The sequence below is a fragment of the Amphibalanus amphitrite genome, unplaced genomic scaffold (assembly GCF_019059575.1).
Source record: "Amphibalanus amphitrite isolate SeventyFive unplaced genomic scaffold, NRLGWU_Aamphi_draft 000049F_arrow, whole genome shotgun sequence".
Classification (NCBI taxonomy): domain Eukaryota; kingdom Metazoa; phylum Arthropoda; class Thecostraca; order Balanomorpha; family Balanidae; genus Amphibalanus; species Amphibalanus amphitrite.
This window is the reverse complement of record NW_024881545.1, coordinates 1,093,886-1,110,444: the sequence shown is the minus strand read 5'-3', so window position 1 is coordinate 1,110,444 and position 16,559 is coordinate 1,093,886. Positions and strand designations below refer to the sequence as shown.

The 16,559-nt window shown below is 50.6% G+C and overlaps 1 protein-coding gene across 1 annotated transcript; it reads left to right on the top strand.

Annotated features, from left to right (window-relative positions):
* The first annotated feature begins 1,285 nt into the window (after positions 1 to 1,285).
* On the top strand, positions 1,286 to 16,388 carry LOC122377725 (protein gooseberry-neuro-like). The gene is made up of 7 exons (XM_043358091.1): positions 1,286 to 1,446; positions 11,465 to 11,637; positions 12,000 to 12,130; positions 13,036 to 13,154; positions 13,437 to 13,639; positions 13,965 to 14,121; positions 14,406 to 16,388. Exons 1-7 carry the CDS (start codon positions 1,389 to 1,391, stop codon positions 14,771 to 14,773), a joined length of 1,209 nt encoding a protein of 402 aa, XP_043214026.1. The 5' UTR covers positions 1,286 to 1,388; the 3' UTR covers positions 14,774 to 16,388.
* The last annotated feature ends 171 nt before the right edge of the window (positions 16,389 to 16,559 follow it).

The following is a 16,559-nucleotide window of genomic DNA, read 5'->3' as shown; positions in this document are numbered from 1 at the left end:
ACGGCTGTAGCTGAGCTCAATGAAATTTGGTCGGATTGGCAAGGAGCGGAACTGCACAAGTCAATTAGATCTTTTTGCAGGCGCGCAAGTGAGGAACCGCTTTTGTTCTGCATCTCAAGAACGACTGGGCCGATTGAGATAAAAGTAAGTGCACCGTTGAGTGTTGTGAACCGACGAGATGGATGAGTCTAACTCCGACTCCGACTCCGACTCCAACCCCACAGCCCTCATTGTTTCAAATCCAACAGCTAAAAAATGTGCAGGTAAGCACGAGCAATGACGCGTTGTCTACCTAGATGCCTACTAGTTTTGCAAGTTGCTTTTAGATTCCCAAGCAGGGACAGATTCAACCACTCACAACATAAGCAAAAAATGGTCACACTTTGAGCAGCATTCAGGTTGCGAGAGCCATTACTTTGTAATGAAAATGTAGAATCCTCCCATCAACGCTGAGCGCGGTTTGACACATGATATTAGGCCGGGCAGCGGAACGGAGCATCGCTGGCGACTATATTGTAGATGCGCACCATACACTCCGCCCGTGTCCGCGCCCGCCGCTGCAGGTTTTCCACGCACCATTAGGTGCACATGACGCCTCAATGGCACACACAGACACCGCCGCTGCAAATTGCCGGCCCGTTCCATTTCCGAATAGACACCGGCTACCGACTGCCTGCAAATCTTCTCCTACATATGTATCGCCTCCCTTAGAATGGTCCCCATGCACCTGACACAGCGGCCACCCATTTATTACAGACCCGGCTAATTGTTGCCGGTTTCGATTCACTCCGTGGACGCGCGGTGTGGCGGAAAGGTCGGTCGGCCGGCACGGACATTCAGTGGTACGGTTCGCCGCTCGCCCGTCCATCTTTCTGCTGGTGCGGTGCGGCCCGGTGCCAGGCGCGCCGCATCGTTGGCAAGATAAATCGTCCGATTCGGTGGCGGCAAAGGTAACCAAGCCGCGAATTATTGTCATTACTACAGTGTGATAGCCATTCCTGAACGTTAATGATAGCGACTCAAATTAATATTTCACGTCACCGGTCGTAGCCCAGCGCTATAGCTTCTGTGGTCGCTCACGGCCGCATTTCCTCCCCCAATCCTGTAAGTCACCGCAGATAATGCCCGGCAATTTGCCTGTCATTACCACTGGCTCCGCCCACCGGGCCTCGCTAGGACCAATCAGAACCGTCCAACCGGCGGCCGGCGGCGAGGGCGGAGCCGGGGCCGCGCGGCAGGCGGAGCCAGGCCGGGCCCGTGCCGAGACCGCCTCAGTCGCGCCAGTTTTGTGGCGCATTAGAGCGCGAAAGGCGCGGCGATTCGGCGCTCCCGCGTGCGATATCGGATTGTGACGCCCACAGTGAGCCCGGCCGAGGCAGGTGACCTTGATGACCTTCAACCACCCTGCCATGATGCAGTCCTGCTTTGTCGGATACCCTTTCCAAGGTAGGTGAAAGTTCATAGGTGCATGGGGCCGACGAATAACGTCAAGCGGATCATCTGAATAATGATATCTAAATACTCTGAAATCAGTTACCCAAGTCCGGATTTCCAGGTGTGGTGGGCGCTCGATTTTTATGAGGCTCCGAACGGGTATGCTGTGGTTGCGGTTGGTCGCAGGCCGTAACCAACCGAATTTAATGAAAAGAAACGAGTAGGTACGTACCTATCTCAAGAAACATGCAAGTTCTCAAATGCAATAGGAGGCTGAGACTCTCTTTTCTGGCAGAGCGTATTTGCAAGTACCTACTTGTACTTAGCTTGCTATTGCTATTGCAAGCAAAGCAAGTACCTACTAGTGGTGTCAATCGGTTACCGAAAATTTCGGTTACCGAAAAGATATGCTGACCGATTTGGTAATCGGTCGGTCAGGCCCCCCAAAAATCGGACACTTTCGGTCACCCTGCCAGTGAAACCATTTTCAAAAAGAGAAAGTATTCCATTTTTGCCTAGTTAAAATGAAATTTATTGGGATGTTAATGATAGAGTTGCAAAATTTCCCCCAAATGCCAAATGCCACATTTTGGCAACTTCATTAGCCAACCCACACAGCAGGCAGCAGCCACCCATTGTCCAACCACAACTACAAGCAGGCTGATATTGACTCAGTTGGCCCCACAAGTACACACAATTTTGAAACTCGTCTATTTCATTCTAACTGTTAAAATTTCACCTGTAATCAAAGAAGTATTGGCTACAAAAATCATTATACACTCATCAAAAATGCAAGGACAAAAATAACTTGAATTACTGAAATGTGTTTCTAAAGACTGGACAGTTAGCACTTGCCACTTAGCACTTAGCAGTGATCACATTTACATTTCACAGGTGTTCTACTATCCCACATTCTCCTTGATTGATTCTTGACAATTCTAATCAACTAAATCTCTGAAATGCTGAGGTCCATGTGTTGCTACCCTCAGCAAGGTAACTTCTACCACAACATGTATTTTGCAGTGGCTAAGAATTGACTGAACTTGGACTGAAATGCCATTTCCCATTATTTTCCATCAGAATTTACCAAATATTTTAATTTTGGGGTAGAGTAATAGCAAATAGAAGTTCGGTCAAATTTCGGTCAAATTTTGGCTTGGGATGTTATCGGTCGGTATTTGGTCGGAAATTTTTCCCAAATTTTGGTTTCGGTCGGTATCGGTCAGACATTTTTTGGAAAATGACATCACTAGTACCTACCTACTCTCTTGGTATTTGTAATACGGTGGTGCTTCAAAGTTCCATACAAAAAGGCTGTTATGAATCAGGAATTGCGTGATTGGAGGGCTCAGGGCAAAGGGGGCACGGCCAACGCAGCAAGCTCTGCTTAGCGGGGCTTCTATCCTTGTGAATCCTTCAATTCAAAAGGTTTGTACTGAATTCATAAAAAGTGCCAGGGCTATTTAGTATTTACCGAAGGCTGATACACACAAAAGGTAGGTAGGTAAGCTGGAATATCAGTCCTACAGATGAAAAGGAAGAAGACTGCAGTCAGCTTGCGAATTCAGATTGCGTGTAAATTTATTTTGATACTTTCCGAAAAGTTATAGTTAATGCTTTTTATATAAATTTTAAAGCTTTTAGTACAAACCATTTAAATTTAGGGCTTCACAAGGAAAGAACCCTAGCTAACCAGAGCTTCTTGCATTGGCCCTGCGGCCTGCCCTCTGTCCTTCAATCGCGGAATTCCTGATTTATGACGGCCTTTTTGTTTTGAAGCACCGTATTACAAGTACCAAAAGCATAGGCGCGGGTACCGGGGGGATTGGGGGCATTTTGCCCCCCCCCCCCACTGTGGTGCCGTGGGGCTGTGCCCCACAACTTTGAGACGAAAAATTGCACTTCTTTGCAAATGTTTTCTTTTTCTTGTTGAAAAAGCCAAGGGATGAAATATAAGTGGCCTGAAACCGGTGAGAAAACTAGATTTGGGGGTACCCTAGGTTGATCTCTATCATGGTGTGCCCCCCCCCCCCCCAGTCTGAGAGTAGTTCCCACGCCCCTGACCAAAAGAGTAGGAAGGCACGCTCTTCTAGAAAAGAGTCTCAGCCTCCTATTGCATTTCAGTTAGTCGCATGTTTCTTCAATATTCATGTCTAAATATACAGTCATGAGCATTGAACAATCATTCTAGCACTTGAGTGGTGGATGGATATGAATCTATAATATTATATTTAGATCCATAGTATTCATGATACACATATATCATTTAGCCCATGATTTAGTGACAGTACTTTGTTCCCGTAATCAACATATTCAGCTTCCCTCTCGTATTTAATCTCCATTAATGTGTGTTGCCACAACTTCAGATCTTTCCTAGTCGAAAAAATCCCTCAAATTCAATCAATATGAGTTTAGTATTTTCTACACAAATGCAAATGCTATTTATTTTACAGACAACCGCAAAAATAGAACAAAGGTTCTCGAAAATGAATCGACGGTATAAATAAACGGAGGGAGCCCAATCTGGACCTGATTGGTCATTGGGAAGCTCATGTAGGGAGGTGTTGTAAACACGTGTGGAAGCCAGAAGGTTAATGTTTTATCTTTCTTTTTATTATTGTCTGCATGCAATTGGCAAAAATTTGATTTATTTTTTAATGTGACTTAAAGATATAGGTTATGAAGCCATTCATAAAGTTATGCTCAGCAGATATAAATGGATAGGGATAATGGCTGCATTTACTTTCAAAATATCATGAACAGAGGATCACCGATCACCTGATGGTCAATGTGCTGATTACTACGAATGTTAGGCTTGTCCGAAGGAGCTGAGAGTGTGCATTTATGTTCCCATCCCCCTTTGTGCCTTATTACGTACCAATTTGCATCTTTCGCTTTGGCTGATTATTTACCAAGAATACATTTCAGTTTGGAGTCTAATTTGCAGATAGGACGCTATTACCGGCTGACTGAATTAGGCATGCCCTATTCACCATTGCATGTTGTCAATTGGGGTTATGCTCAAAATATTCAGTCCCTGCATTTATCCAGCCAACGAAACACCAACATCGAATGATCAGAAAATAGGCGTCGGCAAACAATCTTCGCTAGCTCAATACCAATTACCACCATCGCAGTTAATTACAAAATGACCTCTCAGGTGTAAGCATCAAAACGTACTGACAGTTTAACACCGGTGCACATAATTTAGTGACGCTGACCTCGGTCGGCGCCTCCAATCCGACCCTGGGCCGCCTATCACTGTCATCAGGTACCGGAGCGTGCCTACAATAGTCGTTAACCTGTCCGGAGTGACGACTGCTCAGCGACTCCTGTGTCGGCTGATCCTTCCGTCCGCCCTCCTTGGCCCTCCGCCCGCCCCTGTTCGGCCCGGGACAGTCTGTTACTCGTTTATTGACGATTGGGTACCAAAGGGCGGAGGGCAGGGGTGGGTGACGGAGCCCTGTTTTTGTGTATGCCGCGGTGGCCATCATTTAATTACTGGCCCCTGCCGACTGCCGTTTTTGTGGGCCGGGTGATGTCGAATGGCCGGCTAAAGGGGGCAACGTATAACGTATTGCTCGTAAGCATAGGCAAGGAGCAAGGAAAGCGCTTTTAGAGTAAAGTGAAATTGTTTCAGTGTTGATAAAACAAATAACACTACCTACACAAGAACACATCACTCCCACTGCATTGTACTATAATGCGCTCTGCACAATGGCATCCACACTCCCACAGTCGACACTTCACACTCCTCACGTGCCGTCGACATCGGAGCCCCTGAAGTCATGACCCACCCCCCCCCCCTCCCCCTCTGAGTCAGCGGATCATCCGCAGACCAATCAGCGATCTGAGCTGGCCGGATCAGATGGCCAAACCCGCCCAGGTGGCTAGAGTTCGGCATAGCCGGCCGTGAAATATCAGACGGGCAAGCAACACAGTAGCTGTGCATAGTCTCACCATGGATGATATAACTGCATAGAACAACACCTAACAGCACAGTCGATTGATGCACAACTGCCGGGCCGGGCACCTTTCACCGTTTATAAAATAGAATATCAGAAACATTCATCAATTCGTACTGCGCTGTCATTCAGCGTTAGGTAGCGATACCTACCTAAATCGCATCAATCTTGCGTGGATATTTTTAGGCTTGATGACCGCACAAAAATGAAATTGCACAGATGCTCTATTTATCATTCAATCAGTGTTGCGACCAGGGGTAGGTACGGAGCCGGAGCCGGAGCCGCCGGTGCCGGCCCCACATTTTTGCCCGGAGCCGGAGCCGGAAACGGAGCCGCCATGACCTTTCACCCGGAGCCAGAGCCGGAGCCGGAGCCGATTTTATTACTCCGAAGCCGGAGCCGGAGCCGAAGCTGTCTGAAATTTCCACTGCTCCGCATCCCTGGTTTTGACAGTGTTGTGATCGGTCATGATGGTTCACTCAGCGTGTGACCAGCAACACCCATGTCCCTGGGAGCGAGGTCGCCGGGGCGGGGTCGCCCGGGCGCAGAGGTGCCGCGGCGGGGTGACCGCCGACCGGGGCGGGGAGGTGCCGCGGCGCGCGCGAGGCCGTATCTGCCGCCGTCTGCCCGCCGGCACGTTTCAGCAGTTAGGGCGCACCTTTATTGAGTCTGGACGGGCGGCGAGGCGACTCCTCCAGAGCCGTGTGCCCCGGCACGGCGCGGCGGGCCGTCGGGGCCGAGGTGGGGAGGGGGGCAGGCAGGGGCGGAGTTGGGGTTCAGAAAGGTGGAGGAGGGATCCGGCAGGAGCGATAGATAAGGGGCTCGTCAGAGGAAAAGGCATGGGAAATCAAATACAATTCAACAAACAAATATAATTCCAATTCGATAAAATACAATTTTCAATAAATCAAATGTAATCTGTGTTAGCTAAGTTTTTATCCGTGACTCTGTCCATGCCCTGATGCTCTGGGTAAAAACATTTCAAAAACGTATGCAATAAATCTATTATTATCATTTAACCCTATTAGTGGCAGGCTCCTGGCTACCCCTATTAGTGGCAGGGGGGGGGGGGGCTGTTTACGACCTCCCTTGATATCTCGAGATCTAATGGGCCGATTTTCAAAATTCAAACGGCATTTGATTTCGCTCAACGTGATCTACATTTCTAAAAAATAAAAATTAAAAAATGTCAATAGGGGGGTAGAGGGGGGTAAAAACGGGCAAATTGCAGATACATTTTAGACTGTTTATCACGGCCAGGTTTCTGAACCAATCTTAACGCAACGTTTGCCGATCGATAGAGAATGAACCAGGAATTCACATGGATCCTAAAAATATGCATTTTCAAAAATTATAGGCGGATACAGATCATTGAGATTGGGGGTACACAAAAAGTATAGTAAATAAGGTTTTTGTTGGTACTGTTTCTAAAAAGGGTGGTAATGGTCTTGTTATGTTACAATTTTCTTATGAGAGAACGACTACAATTGTATTGGTCATGCATAGGCGGTGTCAGGGCACCTATGTTGGGAGGTAAAACATAACCCCCCTTTTTGGACGCCTGGATCCGCCTATTATAGCAAAACGTGTCAAAAGAGGATGCACAATAACTGTATATGTTATCACATGATACCTTTCATTCACTGTTCGTAAAACTGGTGCAGCATCGTGATCTTCGCCCAAATGACTCGCTTCACGAATAGGACCCCCCAATTCCCAGTGCTCTGGAGCGCCCCCTGGTAAAGTTATGAACTTGAAATTTTCAGGGAATGTGCCCAATTTAGTTTTAGGAAAAGTCAGAAAATTTCAGCATCGTAGCTTCAGCGGTTTCGGAGATATTCCCGAAAAACCTGAGGGGTGGATAAAAACAACCCCCCCTGCCACTAATAGGGTTAAGCTGCTTTGTCTTGCTCGTTTTGAGAAGACAGACATTAATAAAGATACATGCTATGGTCCTTTGACCACGTCTTGTTTCGAGCCATGCTAACTCAGTTTAGTGTTCACGCTAAATATTTTATCTGCCACTTCAGGGTGGCATGTGGCGCTGCTGCGCCCGCCCGCCCCATCCCATTTCCTGCGCCCCGGTAATTTAATCCACCCTTTCCGAGCGGCAGCCGGACGGAGGTGGTCCCCTCAGCAGACTGCGTGCCGCCACTTCAAATACGCCGACTTCAAAGGACGCCGCCGCGCGGCCACCTCCGCCGCCACCGCCGCCACCTCGCCGCCACCTCGCCGAGCTACCCAACACCGCACACTCTAATGGAAAAACGAACTGCCCCAGTAAATTAATGATTTCTCCCCGAGCTCCTGTTTCCTAGTACCTATTAATACCAATTAGCGGAAGGCGCTGCAACGTGTCGTAATGGCCGGCTTTGTGTGTGATGATGACGGCATTTATCAGTGATTGTGCTCCACTGATGGCCGGATATTGGTCCAGATGACGCGCCGTCCCCTCCCCCTCCTCCCCGGTCCAATCTGTCCCGGACCGCGAGCGGCACTGAGAGACGAAGGTGATGGATCAGTTGGGGGAGCGGACGGGGAGGCGGGGTGGAGTGAAGGGAACTCCATGTGGGGTGGACAGTGGTCAAGAATTTACCAAATTAGCATGCCGTGTAGATTATTATTTCTTACTCAGGAATATTGAAAGAAAGTGGTGTTTGGAAGACAAACCTGCCGTTTACCCTTTCTTGTAGACAATGCAATGCATGAGAAACCCATCTCAAGTCTCGTCGATGAAGACTTGGGATATGTTTTTTTGGTGATCACCAACATCTCTTACCTACTTATTTAGCATCCTCCCGCCTTTCTCGCTGCTATTGCTTGTTTGCGTAATATTTGTTCGACATAGGTAATAGTTCGTCCAGCTCCATGGGTCAGGCTCAGACCAAGACGCCTCCATGGGCGGTCCTCATGGCACACCCATTTATATGGGCTGTGGAACAGGACACACCAAGCAGACTGCAGAGTAAGCAATGTTGGCAGCCCCACGGCCGCCTGCGGCGCCTACCGTTACCTCGTCCCCATCCCTCCCGCCTCCTCATGACTGCTTGCTCGGTGAACAGTCGTTACATCACCGAGCTGCAAGTTGCAGAAGGCGGCGACTGCAGCTGCCACCAGTTGCAGAGGCCATGCCAGTAACTGGCGGCAGTAGCTGCTGACTCAGAGTTGGCATATAACGGTCAGTCAGTCAGAATTCAGTCGCTTGAGCCAGTCGCCAAGTCAGTCAGTAATGGCACTCCGTATAAGCTCAGGAGGTGTTGGTCGCTGGAGTCGATTATCACTTTTGGTCTCTAAACACACACCCATCACGGCTTATACCCTACTTTTGGCCTTCTACCCACTCTACCACCGCCGTAAAGTCTTCTCCGTTTTCGTCGCCACCTTATCACAGAGTGAGGCCTTCTGTTGGTCTCCCCTATGTACACCTGCACCGAGCTCACGACCCTGGTCGGCGTCATCAAGCCGATGCTGTTTCGTCCTGTGCTGACGCGGGATTAACACGTCAGTGTGCGAGTGACACGGAGATTAGCGGCGCCTAGCTTTCCAACATATGGGCTCCATCACGGATAGCGGCTGGTGGGAGGTATAGGGGAACTGGAGAGATCGACAGCCCAGGTCGTCTGAGCTGACTGAAAGCTGATGAATGGCAGCTAGCGAAACCTACCGAAATATGTAAGGCAAAAAATATCGGAGGTGAAAATGCTGACGCTCGAACTTCATTTGTTCGGCATTGTCACCACCAACCATATCATCATCACATTGTGATCACTGATCATCGTTCATTATCACTATTAAATCAGTTTAGTTGCATGGTGATATTAATGAACATTCTGAATTAGCTTCCAGCTCCCTAAACCTTATGAAAATGAAGCCACTCTTAAAGGTACCTAAAAATGATCCCTTCCTAATCCTCAGCCTTTCCAATAGAGGGGCTGGTCACGGCCTCACCTCCAACCCCTCTCTCGAACCCTCCCCGACCCACACCTTTCCCCAGCCCCGCCTCGCTCGCTGCAGCCTGCCCCATCGATCCAGGTAATGATATTCGGCCGCTGGCCGCGCCAGGCATACAATAGCACGGCGCAGCGCGCCACCATTGTCGCACCAACGCGCCGAAACAAGATCATTAGCCGGGCAATGGGCGCTAGCGCCGCGCCGGCCGGTGCCGTCCGTGCCGCCGCCGCGGGCTATAATGTGACCTCGGCCACCGGTGTCCAAAGACTGATACACAGGGGCTGGGGGGTGGGGGTATCGGTGTCCAAAGGCTGATACACATGGCTGTAGGGACGGGGCATCGGTATTCGGTGTCAAACGACTGATAGGTAAGCCGCAGGTTGTTTGAAATACACTAACACTTTTTATTAGAATTATGTTTTTCTATTGAAAAGTAATGCAGCGCTGGGGACATCAATGTCCACTGTCCAAGGACTGATGCATAGACCTGGAGGGGAAGGGGAGACATCGGTGTCCAGTCACCAATTGATATTTGATACACACCGCTGGGGGAATGCCGGCCTCCAACGACTGAAAGACAGGAACAAAGACGGGGTTGGAGTGCAAAGTAAGAGGTTCGTGCCCGGTGTGGAGACAGGCGACAGCTCCCCTAAGGTCGAGGTTGCAGGCCTGCCTGCTGCCCGAGGTCGACCGGAGCATGACCGCGGCACCACAGGACGATCAGACTAAATGAGAAGTAAGTGTCGAACAGGGCTGCCAATCGACAGGATGTTGGAGGCTGTTCTGACTTCTGAATGTTCGACGGTCCAGATAATTTTGCAAACACATGACAGGTGCTCTCGCCTGTCAAGGAGTTGGTCGCTGGTCTGTGTCACTACTCACTTGTTTAGCCGTCTCGATAAAAGCCAACACCAGGAAATGGAAAACAACCTCTTGAAATCTCAAAATATGATCATAACCTTATCAAAACTGGGGTTGTAAAACACCGTTAACCGCGTCGAGCTACAATTATTCCCGAGTTCTCAAAGGCCCGTCTCCCATCTATGCTGCCCTGAAACCTCTCTCGGGAGCGCGTGCTTCATCACGCCTTGTTTTCGCTGACGTCTCTCGAGCCCATGTCATCTGCCAGAGGACGACACGGGTGCGCCGGCGGCTGAGCGATGGCCGACCGTGCCGCTCTCATAGATCACGAGAGTGTTACAACTCACCGCCGCTGTCTGGGCTGCCGGCGACCGCCAGCGCTCGGTCAGAGATGTAGAACGAGGCAAACCCGTTGGGAGTGCCGAGTGGGGGTGGACATGTAGTAAAATGTTGGCTCATTTTAGTGATACTTGTAATGTAGAGCAGTTGTAAAAAAGTAACTACCTCTGATGTCGCGACTTTCATAGATCTGACAGTCGACACTATCATCCGACCAGCGCTGATACCATCATCAGCAGCGATGGCACCATCATCAGAAGGGCCGAAGGTGACGCCATCATCAGCTATCGCTCGCCAAAGGCGCAATGATGGCGGCGTAACTTACCGAGCCGCCGTTGGTCTGCGGACCGTGACGCTAAATGATGACGACCGTGACATGACGGCTGATGTTGACGACCGTGGCATGACGCTCGGTGGCGAAGACCGTAACGGCACTGGTGCCGCTGTTAACTGTCCGGCGGCGCTGGCAGTTGTTTGGACACAAAGAGGAACTGTTCTCGCAAAACTTTGACCTATCCAGCCACACAGAGAAGTGAGAACTGATGTGATGTTACATGTTGAGATACACGACAATCGACAAAATGATCTTGAAAAACCGTCAGCCACGTTGAAGGCAAAATTACCTGATCGGTTTTCTTCACTTTCACTCCGTCACATCCTTCGCCTCATTTGTTATCTCCCAGAAGAGCATTAAACATATGCAATGGAAACTTCATCCCTCCTTTTCTCGGTCGGATATGTTCTTGAATTCAAAGGCGTAAAGTTCCCGACGGTGTGGATAGGTCGGCAGTTCTTGAACTGAATTCTACCGGTTCAGCGGTTCGGTTCTGCGCCCCACGATCTCTCGTCCCCCGTCGTCCCCCGTGTTCTCACCATGTGACCTGTGTCTGACCTGCCGTCCCGTCCGTTCACAGGTCAGGGCCGGGTCAACCAGCTGGGCGGCGTGTTCATCAACGGCCGGCCGCTGCCCAACCACATCCGAATGAAGATTGTGGAGATGGCGGCGGCCGGCGTTCGACCGTGCGTCATCTCCCGGCAGTTGCGCGTCTCACACGGCTGTGTCTCCAAAATACTCAACCGATATCAGGTGGGAACGGCACCAGGGTCGGTATAAGCATATCAAATAAGCATATCACCAGCAGCCATGTGATGTGTATATGATTCTAAATTGAAATGGCGACTCGCAGAAAATGGTACCCTCTAGATTCATATGCAAAGATAGGGGACATAATCAGTATCATGTTTTGCTATGAATCGTACATTAACGATAAATATACAATCATAATTGCGAATGTCTATAAGCTGATGATGGAAGCCAATTACAATGGCAGTCCAACGTATCGTGCTATCCAAACAACTATTCTGGTGAAGTAGATATGGTGAGGATGCCTTATACGGCGCAACCCCAGGTGTTAATCGTTCTCTGACCAGACCCGCTTCGGCCTCCAGGAGACGGGCAGCATCCGTCCCGGTGTGATCGGCGGCTCCAAGCCGCGAGTCACCACTCCGGAGGTGGAGAACAAGATCGCCGACTACAAGAAGGAGAACCCGGGCGTCTTCAGCTGGGAGATCCGCGACAGGTGAGCACATGTTCGCAGCCGCTGAGAGACGGTCATGTCAATCGACGGCATTCCATTTCCTCCCCTCTTTTCCTCTCGAAGGCAGGATGACTTTGCGGAGACCTGCGTTTTCTGGATGTGATGCTGTCTGTCGAAGCCACGCTGCGTCTCGGAATCATTGTGATGAGTGAGGCGTAGTATTGACGCGAAAGCAATCTGGACCACTGCACCGTTTTATGCAATCAAATCGAAGCTCTGCTGAAAGAGACACTTCATCACCTAAGCGGATGTGTAACGGTCAGCAGAAGACCGTGTGAAGCATGAAGCTATCATCGAACAGAACACCCAGATAGGGCAGAAGAGCCGGCCACTTCTAATCGCCGCAACGGTGCGGTTTTAGCCAATCACTTCCGGTGCTTCATTGAGCGCTCGCTTCCCTCGGGCGCCAGTGTTGCTCCTCCGCCGCCGTCCGCCGGTATCCCGGCTCATTCATTCCCTCGCACGGCCCGGGGCGGGGTGGTCACTTGACTGTGTCCGCGGGCGCCGGGTGGGCGCACGTGACCGGGCGCCGGAGCACGTCCGCGCCCGGGGCGTCAGGGCGCCGAGAGAGCCGGAGACGCCCCGCCGTCAGCGGGATGGCCACGGCAGAGCGACGACGCTCCTCTCGACCGGTGTCATGTTAGGGTGCTTAGTAATGACGCGGCCAGCCCATGACTCTGTCAGCGGGGAACAAAGATTGAGATGATTATACCAAAAATAGGCTCCTTGAGATTGAATAGAAATCGGTCGAGAGGATAGGATGACTTTGCTTGTTTTACGGGTTTATATGAAGGCGGACCGACACTTACCACCTGACATAACCGCTTTATGACGATGCACTTCCCACGCTTCTGTTGATTAATCGCATTGTGTCCTTTCGCCCTCAGGCTGGTGAAGGAAGGACTCTGCGACAAGACGACGGCACCCTCTGTAAGCGCCATCTCCCGCCTGCTGCGAGGCAGAGATGACGACGAACCGGTCAAGAAGAAGGAAGATGAGGAGCAAGGTAATTATTTTCATACAATAAAGCATACAATAAAGCACAAACAAAAGCCAGAAACACAATGGGTGGTCTGTTTCGCTAGCTTGGCAAGCTCCCCTGCCCAATTTTTCGGCTTATTTTACTCTGAAGCGAGAGATTAAGCGTCCGCTACCGAGTGTTATCTCTCTTGGTCACGCCGTAGGATTCCAAGAACATGCTATATGATTTCTTTCGTCAATTTCGTTCGCCTCTTTTCGTCTAAGGACACCGCTTCTACCCAATCTTACCGCCCACTGTGTCCTGCAGTGAAGTCGGACGCCGGCTCCGAGGACGATGACGAGACCGAGCCGGGCCTGGCTCTGAAGCGTAAGCAGCGTCGCTCGCGCACCACCTTCACCGCTTACCAGCTGGACGAGCTGGAGAAGGCCTTCGAGCGCACCCAGTACCCGGACATCTACACCCGCGAGGAGCTGGCGCAGCGCACCAAACTCACCGAGGCGCGCATCCAGGTACGGCGAGCGACATCAGCTTGTTTGGGGTCAAGTACCGGCGACAAAGACAAAGCCCAGCTTGTGGAAATGGTGGCAGTTCTTGAAGTCCATGATTGACATCTATGTATAGTTCAGGTGCTGAATGTTTATCTAAACTTTATTTCGGCTCCCTGAAGAAGCATTCATTTTCACCCTCTTGACGGTGGTCGCCTCACAATGCTGAAGTGCGATAACGTGGACCATGTGATGACATATGTGTGGACTGTGGATTTAATGTAGTTATTCACACTATATCTTACAAGTCCTCCCGCTTATAACCCTGGTTGTCTGCTCCCTCCGGCAGGTTTGGTTCAGTAACCGTCGTGCACGTCTGCGGAAGATGATGACCAGCCCCGGCTCCGTGTCCAACTACCCAGGAGTCGGTCTGCCCATGTCGTACTCCTCCGGCTCGGGCGTGTGGGGTCTGCCAGAGCACCCGTTCAGCTCTGCGGCCGCTCAGGGTAAGTTGGCGTTACTTTGCGACCGTGTTGGCAGCTAGGGGCCGCCACATTTAGTCTTCACACTTTTTTGTCAACTTTGATGCGGACTGGTTCCCATTACGTACGTCTTTTCTTCACAAAAGACGTACGTGAAGCTTTCATGCCAATGAGTGACTGTTTCGATAAAGTAGCTTATCGAGTTTTATCTGAGGAACCTTTACGTGACTGCGGCTGTGCGTCCACAATATGTGCCCGGTGGCCCAGTTCGGTGCCTTCCCACCTGACGTCGCCTGTCTCTCCCACAGACTCTGGCTCTCTGTACCCGGGAATGACATCGGCCGGCCCGCGGATGTCGTCCTCTGCAGCAGCAGCGGCGCAGGCTATGACGAGCCCCACGGGCTACTCCCAGGGCCTGGGTTCGTACTCGGCCCATCCGTTCAGCCCGTCCGGCCAGCCGCTGGCCAGTCCGGCGCTGCCGGCAGCCAGCGCCGGATCTGCCGCCGCTGCGCCGTACTCGCCGCCGACAGCCAGCGGCGCCACCTGGCCGGGCGCTCAGTGTCAGCCGGCCAGCGTCAACAGCGCCGCGAACGCCGCCTTCAGCGCTGCCGCTGCTGGAGGCCTGGTGGCGCCGCGCGCCGCGCAAACGTTCGCCGGCGTGTATGGATGGTACTGAGGAGACCGACTAGCGCTAGGGAGCATGACTGACATCAGGAAAATGTGCTACTGAAGAGCACGAGTGCTACTGAAGAGGACGGCTGCTTCCGAAGAGCACGGTTCCTTCTGAAGAACACGAATGCTTCTGGAAAGCATATGTGCCTCTGAAGAGCACGAACGCTTGACGAGCATGGCTGCTTCTGAAGGGCACTGGTGGGTCAGAAGAGCGCGGGGCTTCTGAAAAGCACTGGTGCTTCTGAAGAGCAAGGTGCTGTTGAAAAGCATGGATGCTACTGCAGAACACGCGGGTAATTGTGAAGAGCAAAAGTGCTAATGACGAGCGCGTGTGCTTCTGAAGAGCACGGGTTCTCAGGTGGCCAGAAGGTACCCAGACAGTTGTAGCGATTCTGGCGATTGTTGCACTGATCTGGCTGTACTCCGGCTGGTGGCGTCAGTCACGTTCAAGGTCTTGCAGCCTAAGTTGCTGACAGCTGGATAAGAACCAATGAAAAGTGGCTCGCATGTTGCGTTTAGCAAAATATGAATATGGAAGGGGCCATGACGCTGCTCCGTTTGGCGTACCATTGGAGTTGTGCAAGCCGTCGCATCTCGGATAGGACAGCATCAATATCTGTCTACGAAGATATTTATTCAATGTCTTACCTCCACCCATGACATCTTACAGAAAGGCGCTGCGAACCCTCAATACTCATCGCATCGACGACTTCTTGCTTCAGGCAGCCTTTGACCTGCCTCATCATGATCTTATGGACTAGTTGCAATCATGTGGAGTCGGGAGCCACGGGAAGGTGGAATTACTCTAGGGATCATTCGTCCCTTGCCAACACTCAGGAATAGAGTCTTAGAACAAAGACGGGGAAGATGGTGGTTTGTGATGCACTGTTGAATGCGTGAGTGCAAGATGACATATGAACCCTTTATTACGAACTTCGATGACTTCTTATCAGTCAGGAACCTGCCTTAGTATCTTGCATCATACAGTTGTTTTTCTGTCCTCTCTTAGCCATGTCTATTGCTGACGCACACAGGCACACTGCCAACTTCTCTCAGCTTTGCTGAACTCAACTCTCTTTCAGATATGGTAGAAATTTCACGATCGGCGGCCGAGGAGCTGGAAGTTCTTGGACGCCTAGCCTAATCGTTAGGTATAACAGCTTTGAAATTGTATGAACCATGACTGAGTTGCAATGCTTCATCACAGTCAGCAGCAGAAAAAGACATGCATAGCGACTTTATCTCGTTCCTCATGTTGTCGGGTTTGTGAGTGCAAATATGTTTGTGTATTGTGTGACTTTACCAAAGATGTGGCCGGTAGTTGGGTGCATCAGATGATCGGATTGCCGTTCCCAGATGGCTTTGTCAGTGCAGTGTCCTCATGCTAACTTTGTTGAAGGGAGGATAACATTAGCTGGGAGGGCTATAATCCCTTAGAAATGCTCTGATAGACCCAAACTGCGTGATAGTCGACGCGTCTGTTTCATGTCTCCCTTAGGGCAATTTAGAAATGTCTTGAGAGTGTCGGCCTCTTTCACTCATTTTACCAGGCGTGGATAGGAAGAATGAATGTTTTTGATGTGCACTTATTTTGATAAAAATAAAAGGAGCTTGTGCTTTGAAGGACTTTGAAACACGAGGAACTTCCCGCGAAGCTGCACGCTGCACTTTCATGGCCTTTTGAAGGTTCTAATGAATTATTTGCCCAGTTCGATGAAACATCAGGGCCGAACTAATTGATGTTGTCACCACCACTCTGTTAAGCAATCACTTACCTACCTCCGATACGA